We start from the raw sequence: 10168 nt of genomic DNA, 5'->3' as shown, positions 1-10168 counted from the left end.
TCTCTGCCAGCTATTTGAAAGTCGCAAACATCCAGACAGTCTAGATGGAAATTTGGAAACTCAACATGCTGTATTCTTATAGAGCAAATGCAGAGGTTGAAGGTTGTTCAGGAGTCAGACCTCAGTGGGGTTTTTCATCTGAAGACAATTTTAACTCAGTGTTTCAGCAGCCATAAGATGTCTTCAGTCAGCTGGCCTGTTCTTAGAAGCAGCAGCAGCAGCAGCATGTTGCTGAGCCAGCACCTGCCCCTCCTCGCCAGTGGAGGGCAGCACAGCGCTCTACGTCGTAAGACGGAGAAGAAGAAGATTGCCATGGTTACAGTACATTCGCGCATGTCTGTTTTCAGACGATAAACAAAGCTGCATGACCCACTAGCACCAGCATTCCGGTCGTCTTCTCACAGAGTCGCATTCAGGTAGTTCTCTGCCGCCCTTGTTGCTGACATTACGTAAAACTGCGTGCTGTCGAAGCAGCTTCCTCGCTGGCGTTTAGTGAAGAAGCTGCGTTAGATGTTTAGCTAGCTAGCTACGTTAGCTTCCATGGCACTGTCATTGTTAGCTGTGAGCTAGCTAGCTAGCTAACAGGGTAGCTCTGCTTTAGGAGGGTTGGGGCAGCTTGCGTGTTCACTTCGGTTTACGCTGAGTTATTTCTAATGCTGACTGGCCCTAGAGCACTGGCTGTAGCTTAGCCTCCAGCTAACCGTAGCTAGCTGTGTTGACTGCTCGGTGAGTTGCTAACAGTGCGTTTACTAGCGATGACAGTCTGCTGTGGTACCACGCATTTGACTAGTTTGAGTGTCAGTTAATGTCAGCCTGACACCCGTCGGCTGCCTGTTCGGGTCTCAGCGACGCCTTAATCTCTTTTATTTGACTTTCCACGTCCGCTAATACTACTGCGCATGTACGGAACGGAATTCTCCAATCCAGCTAATTCTTATCCAACTGCTCCTCAACTTTAACCCAGTAAGGACAAAGCCTTCTTGGGGATAGTTTAAGCATATTAAATGTGTCTTGTTTTTGTTTTACCAAATCCGGTGCCTGATAGGCCCTAAAGGATCTCACAGTGGTGCCTGTTGTTATTGGTGTGTTGTTCCGAGCTGAAGGAATCCCTCCATGAAACAATGAGCGTCCCATACAGTCAGACAGCCACAGAATCTTCCAATGAGTCGTTTTCTTTTAACCAAATGTATAATTTCATGACTTTCAAAGTCCACTGCTGTAGGACAAAAACTGTTTCTGTGTCGTGAGGTTGTCGTCCTGATGGACCTCCTGTCAGAAGGGAGGTTCTGAAGTGTCCTGAATAAACAGCCTGAACAAATGTGCACAGAAACGTACAGATGCTCAGCCACAGGTGCACTGTGTGGTCACAGCTAGCATCCAGTCATGGCTTGTGGCTGTGTAGACATGCAGAGCAGGCACGGTGGTTGTGATTTCATATCTGCACCACTGGTTACGACACGAGGGCGACTCTTGGGTCAAAACCAAAGCCCAAGATCTACAAGCCTTCATGAAGCACGTTAACTCGGTACACAGCAAAGTTCCCAAGATGTGAGGGATACTAAATGCCTTGTTTGACTGCGTTGGACACATGGAGAAAGATTGAAGCTTTGAAGTCTACAGAAAACATGCAGAACAATATGTGCAGTTTGACTCCCACCACCTGCTGGAACACAGGCTGGGGACTCTCTGAACCTCACAGCATGGACTGGGAATGTTGCTTCCAATGCAGAGGGAGAAGAGAAGGAACACACACATAATAGGAATGCATTGACAAACTGTGGCGACCCCAACTGGGGTCAGCAAAAAGATCTGGAAGACACAAAGGCACAGCACAACAACACAGGAGAGCAGCTCCTCAGGGCAGGACTCAGCATCCACCTGCATCTGGAGGATAAGGGACAGTCCTGTGAGGACAGCAGCATACACGTTCTGGACAGGGAGGGTAGATGGTTGGAGAGGGCAGTGAAGGAAGCCTTCTCTAGACAGACGAGGGGTCTGCGACTCCATATCTAGTCCCTGTAACGCAGTGCTTAGATCCCTCCCCAGAGAGATTCACCATCATGGAGTCCTTCCTGACATGGCAGATTCACTTCCTGTGTTGTGTAAACTGGCAGCTCCACCAGCATTTTTGCTGTCATTGCTGCTGAACCACTTGGTGTCACAACATTTACTGCTGGGGGCCCGTGAGTCCTGGTGGTGAATGGACCATCAGCCATGTCAGCTGGAGGGACTGTAAACTTCCCATGCAGTATTCTGGAGGTGTTCATATGTTAACAGACATGACATAAACGGAAATGTCTGGTGTATGGATAGCCACCTCCTACCGTTTCTACGGGGCTTTCACTGGTCCATGGCCAGGCCAGTCCCACGGACACACAGTGTTGTTATACTGAACTGATACTGTGAGTCACAGATTTTTTCTGTTTTGACCTTTTTTTTTCCAGGTGTGACGATGGGGAAGCCTTTTTCCCACCTCCCAAAGCAGGCAGGCCATGATGAGACTCAGGAAAACCTGACCTCTCCTCTGGAGGACACCCAGTCTGAGAATGGCAAGGGTGGCGATGTCTCCCAGTTTCCCTATGTGGAGTTCACGGGCCGGGACAGTGTGACGTGTCCTACGTGTCAGGGCACTGGGAGAATCCCCAGAGGTAACACCATGGTGTGCACTCATATTCCTGAAGTCAGCCAGGAGGATGATGAAAATAGGCTCTGGTTTGACCACTCTTTGTTCCAGCAGCAGCTGACAGGGACTCTTCACTGATTGTTTGCTGTACTTTAGGGCAGGAAAACCAACTGGTGGCGCTGATTCCCTACAGTGACCAGAGGCTGAGACCCAGAAGGACGTGAGTGAATCTGTCTCTGTGTGTCTTTTGTTAGGTCCACACGGATGAAGGTTAAAGGAAGCAGCTCTCTGCTAAAGTTAGCCCTCAGCACTAACACACCTGAAAACATTCATGTCTTGTTAACGTCAGACTGCACCAAAGCTTAGTGTCTGTTACAAGTTAGAGATGGTTAGGAATGTTAAAGAACTCTTATCAGTAGCCGATACCGATGGCTGGAGGATGTTCATTAGTCCTGGTTAGCCAATCAGATCATCACAACATATAGAGTCATTAACGGTGTGTTTAGTCCCACCCAGTGTGAGGAGAGACTATTGCATCAGTCAGACAATTCTCAGAAAGACATAAAACCGCACAGCGTCAAGTATCGTTCACGTCATCACATGACTCACTCTGACATGCCCCTGTGCACGTGGTTTTGTGTTTTCATATTGTCATTCATTTTTAAAAACCTCTTTACACTTTACTGTGAATTAATGGCTCAGAAATGTGACTGACATTCATTAGAGTGTCTGCAGTTGTTGATTAAACCCCTTCAACCTCATCTCAGTCTGTCACATGTCTTAAAATGTCTTAGATGTAACTCTACTCCATTACTTTCTCTAGAATATACAGATCTATCAGCTCCCCAGCCGCCCTGCTCACTGAGCAGCCAACCTGGACTCTGTCAGACTATTCCACGCTGCACTCTGCTCATTGTAATGTTGGTGTAGTTCACTGACTGAATTACACCAGGTGTGTTTTAATATGTGTGCAGGAATGTAATCACGGTTGTTGCTGTCCTTCACAGGAAGCTGTATGTGACGGCATCTGTGGTGCTTTGCCTGTTTCTGTCCAGCCTGGCTGTGTTCTTCCTCTTCCCTCGCTCCATTGACGTGTCCTACGTGGGGGTAAAGTCCGTCTTCGTCAGCTACGACCAAGAAAAGCGCAGCGTGTATCTCAACATCACGGTGAGGCTCCACTCCTCGGATGAGAACACACAGCGAGGGGGTGTTTCTTCATTCTCAGGACGCCGTCACTCTCCTACAGCTTTACACAGCCAGTAGGTGGCTGTTGCTGCAGTTGTGTTGTATTAATGTTCATACTCTTGTCTGTAGAACCTTCAAACAACATCACAAGGAAAATGTGTTCTTCCCAGTTATTTATTATACAAATAAAAGGTGTCATATTCCTTTGAGTAAAGCGTAGGAACACCCTTGGCCTTAGAATCTATTAAGATAAGACCACCAGGGAAATGTCCACGTTAGTGCAGTAAACGTTCTCTCTCTCATTATTCTGGAGTTTAGCAAATAGAAATCATGTCGGTGATCCTGACTGAGCTGAAACAGGAACAGTTTAGTCTGATTTCATGTCGCAGTGAGAAAAAAATAAAAGGTTCTGTGTCTGTTTGTCCAGTGTGAGCTTGTGGTTTCAGCTGTATCTAGTCCTGCACAGCAGCTCGGAGGAATCTGAAGCTGCTTCTGTGTGAAATGTGTCTTCTACGAGCATCTACGTACTCTGCTGTTTGCACGTGCAGCATCTGAGGAACTGAAGAATGAGTAGATGACTTTATCACTGATAGCAGTGTTCCCTCAATGATCAGAAGTCCTCAGGGTTTGGGTTTCAGGCCCGTAGAACAGAGCTGTACACCGTGGTGATACAGGCATGGTGGAATGAACCAGATCAAAACCACGTTCTAGGAACATGTCGGACCTTCAGTAAGCTGTTGAAAATGGGCTCAGTATGGGATCTTTACATCATCTCATGCTGCTTCCAGAACACTCTCAACATCACCAACAACAACTACTACTCAGTGGAGGTGGCCAACATCACAGCTCAGGTGCAGTTTTCCAAGACGGTGATTGGTAAATCTCGCATCAGTAACATCACTGCCATTAGTCCTCTGGACATGAAACAGGTAGGCTCCCACTCCGTGTCCGTCCACCATATGGGTGTCCACACGGACGCTTGATTGTTGTCCATCTCTGTTTTCAGATCGATTACATGGTCCCTACCACCATCGCAGATGAGATGAGCTACATGTAGTAAGTGCTGCATGATATGAGGCATGGCCTGGAGAACTGCTCTGATCCAGCCATGCATATGTTGTGTTGATCAGCGGCTCGTCCGGTGCCTCTCTGGCTGCCAGCCGTGGTGGGTAAACTCATACTTTTTCTGCTTCACTGGCTCAGTCAGTCTCTGCCTGGCACGTAGAATCATCCATTCAGCTGAAGTCCAAAGGATGAAGCAGTCTGTAGCTGATGATTTTGAAAAAATAGTGAGGAGAGAGAGCAGGAGGCGGTGCAGATGAAGAGCTCCACTCACACATGGTGACCTGATATCCCAGCTGGTACTCAGCAGCATCTCAGTGGCTTAGCAATCCTAATTCTGATCACAGCCTGGTCATGTCAGGCAAGACATTGGTAGGAGAGTGTTTGTGGCTGTGTGTGGATGAATGTGTTCTGGAAACAACAGATAGTTCCCTGTCTCTGTCCCTTTGGTTGATGCCACATCCCAGACAAGTGGAAAGCTCACTGAAATGTCTGGTCATTACCAAAGCAAGGTCTTCTCCTGCTACAGCCGAGGTCAGTGATAACATGTGTGACTGCATGATTAACGACTGATGTATACATTCAGAGTGAATTTCATTAGAGTCACAGGTCTTGCTGCAGCCTTTCAGCCTTTTTCCATCCTGTTCTTTTACTCAGGTGAAAGTAAGAATGTGGGATTTGGCTCGAGTCTTTCAAATATGACTCTGACCTGGTGGTAGAGACTCAGAGGATCATCATTTATAGAGCAGAGACCACTTTCTTTGCACCATGTCCTTTTGTACCACAGTGCAGTGTGTCAGCATTGTGCTACCAGTTAGCAGGTACTGACTTGTTCACATACTGACCTGTGATGGCAACTAAAGTAAATGTTAAGCTGCTGTCAACGTCTGTGTGAGCATGCTGACAGCAGAATGACATTAACAAGCCAGCCTATGCCAGAGGAGTGAGTCCACCACTGTTGTGCAGTTCATATCGTGCTGCTCATAAGGCTCCCTTCATGTGAAAGAGTACCATATATATATATATATATACATACATACATACATACATACACACATATATATATATATATATGTGTGTGTGTGTGTGTGAACCATACCATGTGTATATGAACCATACCGAGCTGGCTCACTCGACTTTTAAACACTGTTATTTCTGATTGGTCGACACACAACAAGTTTACTAACCTCCCGTTTTGTTTCCAGTGACTACTGCACTCTGCAAACCATCAAGGTCCACAACATCGTGGTGATGATGCAGTGAGTGGATGCTGTCTTTGATTCTGATGCTAGCATAGAGCCATGGCTTAGCTGTGCAGTGTGTGGCCTTCCCTCACCGTCTCTCTCCTGTGCAGAGTGACGGTGACCACTGCGTACTTCGGTCATGTGGAGCAGGTGTCTCAGGAGATGTACCAGTACGTGGACTGTGGAGGAAACACCACCTCCATTAGAAGCCTGAGCCAGCCGTTCAGCGTCCCACAGCCTGCTGAGTAACCCCACCCTGTCCTCTGGCCTGAAGGCTCGCCTCCGTCCTTCCCCGTGTCCTCCTCCCCTGCACTGTCTAACAACTGTTGTTGTCATGATGCCATGATGTTAACTTCATAGACTAGAAGGAATCCATGCTCAGATTGGAAAGTGAAGTTTCTCGGGCAGCAAAGAAAAACTGAAGAAGGTTTTATGTTGCAGTTAGAACTTTTCACGTCACAGTTTTAACCTGTGTGTCATAACAATGCGTCTCCTAATGACCAGATCCTGACCTCATAGTTACAAGAACACACCTAATGGTGACATGTGGGTCATATAGAACGTTCCCTTTGTCTGTGATGCTGAATGTTGTGTGCATCTGTACATGTGAGTCCAGTCACACTGCTCAGGTGTCCAGGTTCTCAACCCTGTAGGTGGGAAGCAGATAGCTGACTGCTTCAAGTAGTTCACTGGCCCTCTGAGCTCAAGAGTCTGCTGTGTGGAGAGAAAACCTTGACTGGGATAAATACCTTCATCCTCCACTGCTTGGAAAACAGCTGTTGCTGCTCGTTTTTAGGTCTCGTGTCTCCTTTTAGGAGCCTCACACAGTCGTGTCATTTAGTGAAGATAGAGGATGTGGTCCTGTTTAAACACCGGCTCACTCACACTAGCTTGAATTTTTATTTTCAGTATCAGAGCCAAAACCTTCCGGAGTTTCAGTACCAGTTCTTAAGTTAGTCCTGAGCTTTGTAGTCATTAGTCCTCCCTGCCTTTAACTGGACCACTCACGTCCTCCTGTCACTTCTCTGCCGCCACAGCTGTTGGTCAGTCCTGAGATGGAAACGCATCGTGTTCCTGATAGCGGTCCATTTGTCAGGACAGGCCTCCAGCTCCATAGTTATTCTCTAGTCATGGTCCTTACAAAGCAAACTAGTTTCAGGACCACACCTCACACGATGAAAGGATCGTTTCTATCAGAACAGCACGACGGCATCACGTCATGACGTTATTGGGCTGCACCCTGGTACCTCCTGGTGTCCATGAGTTCTGATCTACCTGCTGTACACTGCTGTTAGAGGAATGAGCAGAAATCATGCTCCTACTTATAGATTTAAAAACTTGATTGTTCTTTGAACCAAAATGTAAACCGTCTATTTAAAGTGCATTGTTAGTTTCTAAAGAGAGGTTCTGTTGCTGGCCCAGTGTGTTGGGCTGGATGAAGGACAGGTGGTGTTCCTACAGGACCAGACGACCCAGTGGGCTGCAGGGTTCTGACAGAAGCTCACTTATGTAGTGTTTGCTTGTTGATGCTCAGTCTGTTTTAATTCCGTTATTTCATATTTATCGCTGGCACTTTGTAATGAACTTATGACCTCCGATGGTCTTCCTGTTTCTGGGCTCAGTGCTGCTCACTGTGTGCAGTGGCTCAGTGACTAAAGCACACATGGGAAAGCTGCTTTCTTGTCCTCCTACCCAGATGGATTATTTACCGTCACACCAACGTTTCATACTGCACAAGTTTGGAGCACAGTTCTCTTTTATGTCAGCGTCGCTTTGGCGAACTCTGACAACGTACTTGTGCCATCAAACACTAGCAAACTATTTTAAGGAGGCTGTGAAATGCAGAACCAGGGAGTCCAAATCAGAGGAACCAGAGAAACAGTTCGGCCTTTTGCTGGGAGGTGTTGTCATTCACGTGGATGTTATTCTGACATGTACCGCCCCCTAAACGCTGTGGTATCCTCCATCATGACCCACACAGCTGCACCCTCCGTCAGCAGGACAACGCGCCCTAACATATCACTAAAGTAGCTCAGGAACTGTTCACAGAACAGAATGAAGTGCCAAGGCGTTGACCTGGCCTCCCAACTCCCCAGGTCTCCATCCAATTTAACATCCAAGGGGTGTGCAGCGGCCTGGGGAGGTTCCACCCACAACCCACAGACAGGTGGCGCCACCAGGCGGCCTCAGAGGTCACCACTGGTGTGTTGGCTCGAGGGGAACCGACAGTGTTCGGCTGGAGGTCTCCGTGTTGGGGGTGATGGAGTGGTGTACAGGCTGCATGAAGGCACAAGTCGCCGGCAGCAAGTGCCCTGTCCTGAGACAGGGAGCTGTTCCTGTTTAGCAGCAGGGGTTAGCTCCAGAGGGGTAAGGCCAGCAGGGTCCATCCCTCCAGGACTAAACACTGCATCTCCTCCTCTCACAGATGGTCTGATACAAAGGTCCTCATCTGCTTCTGAAAAACAATGCAAGCAAGCATGTTTCATGACATGCTGGACAGAAATGCGGCTGTGACCAACAAAGTCTGTCCTGCTGACACATGCTATGATTTTCTGACTGCACACCATCACAACCACATTGCAACCTGTGTTGGTCTCCGCCTTCCTGTTTTACTGCCTGACAGAAAATGATAAGGAATATTAACAGTAATACTCTGTCCAGCCTTCCTCCTGGTTTATTTCTTAGATAAGCTTCTAAAGGGGTTTTTTCTTCTTACAAAATCATGTATAATTTGATGACACCGTGTGTATTTCCACTTGCTGTGGTTTCTGTTAACAGAACTAAAATCTATTTTTCCATCATGTAAAACCTTCAGACTGTGTCTGAGATGTTGAGCAACTTTGGATCGATGGTGAAACAGACGGGAGCTGTAGCTTCTGAGCTAAGACCTGAGGAGGAGCTAAGACCTGAGGAGAAGCACGATTCTGACTTTGTTTTGAACCCTGACATCCACCACACATGGTTGCTTGGTTACCAGTCCATCATTTACCGTCTCAGAGCTACCTTTGTGTTTCACCTCATCATACCTCGTTTGTCGCTTTACATTTTTAGTCCTTATTTGTACTGATGTAGTGATTGTTGTGGGAGCATGAATAAAGTTTTAAGCTGATCATCTAACCTGCGTAGCTTTTCTTGTCTCTTATTGGCTGAGAAAGAAGCCCACCGCTGGTCCATCTCAGTGCTGTGACACTTTGAACAGCTCGTTTCTGGCCTGCTGCTTTTTATCAGTACAGCTCATTGTGGAAGCATTCTTTATCCGTTAGCGACCCCACTGCTGCCGCCTTTGTTCTTTATTATTCATGTGATTCCTGAAAGCACGTTCAGAGGCAGTCACATTCTGTCCAACTCTTCAGCTGCTCATTTGTACAAAGTTGAGCCAGTTTTCAGATGTGAATTTTAGCAGCAGCAGCAATCTCACCACAGTGTCTTCAAGAATGTCACTGAAAAGTTCTAGTTGTTAGAATTTTACTTTTGTTCGTTTGCCGTAACTCACATCGCCATTAGCTGGAATGAGTGTGCAAACTCCCAGTTGGTCACTGGGTGGCGCTGTAATCAAGACCAAGAAATTAGAACTATTTAAAATGCACAATATCTTTACAAGTTGTCTGAAGCCAGGTTTCTGCACTGCAGTGTGATGGCGCTCCAGGATTAGTGGTCACATCGTGCTGTGTGTGGTTCTGACACCAGTTCATGTGGTTCTGCTCACTTCTCTGATGTAGGGCACGTTTCCAGTGGTCAGCAACACGTAGTGTCACTGAAGGTACAGAAACTGTCTCGTTTCATTCCTACCAGCTCTAACTGCCACCTGAGGTCACCGTCAAACACATTCCCGGTGTCCCATCAGTGATTATTCATTACAAAGCCACACCTTAAACCCTAGACTGCCATTTTTAAATTACAATCTGAAATTCAGTCAATGAAAGAAAGGCTGACGTGAAGACCAGTCGGCTCTCTTTTTGTTATTTATCCCCAGATTGCAGTTTTGGTCGAGTCAGAGCCTGTGGGTTGTTGCCTGGTGACACAATATAGAGGCCAAGCTGCAAAGCTGTTACTT

At 47.1% G+C, this 10168-nt stretch overlaps 1 protein-coding gene across 1 annotated transcript; it reads left to right on the top strand.

Annotated features, from left to right (window-relative positions):
* The first annotated feature begins 333 nt into the window (after positions 1 to 333).
* On the top strand, positions 334 to 9231 carry LOC103358888 (transmembrane protein 106B-like). Its single transcript, XM_008284038.1, has 8 exons — positions 334 to 416; positions 2445 to 2648; positions 2780 to 2843; positions 3631 to 3790; positions 4597 to 4737; positions 4815 to 4864; positions 6076 to 6129; positions 6225 to 9231. Exons 2-8 carry the CDS (start codon positions 2453 to 2455, stop codon positions 6361 to 6363), a joined length of 804 nt encoding a protein of 267 aa, XP_008282260.1. The 5' UTR covers positions 334 to 416; positions 2445 to 2452; the 3' UTR covers positions 6364 to 9231.
* The last annotated feature ends 937 nt before the right edge of the window (positions 9232 to 10168 follow it).

This window comes from Stegastes partitus, unplaced genomic scaffold (genome assembly GCF_000690725.1).
Source record: "Stegastes partitus isolate 25-593 unplaced genomic scaffold, Stegastes_partitus-1.0.2 Scaffold340, whole genome shotgun sequence".
In the NCBI taxonomy this organism is placed as follows: domain Eukaryota; kingdom Metazoa; phylum Chordata; class Actinopteri; family Pomacentridae; genus Stegastes; species Stegastes partitus.
This window is presented reverse-complemented; position numbering and strand designations above follow the sequence as displayed.

Coding starts and splice junctions, on each gene's coding strand:
- LOC103358888 (XM_008284038.1), top strand. CDS start 2,453: ATGGGGAAGCCTTTTTCCCACCTCCCAAAGCAGGCAGGCCATGATGAG. Junction 2,649..2,779: donor CACTGGGAGAATCCCCAGAG/GTAACACCATGG, acceptor GCTGTACTTTAG/GGCAGGAAAACCAACTGGTG. Junction 2,844..3,630: donor AGGCTGAGACCCAGAAGGAC/GTGAGTGAATCT, acceptor TGTCCTTCACAG/GAAGCTGTATGTGACGGCAT.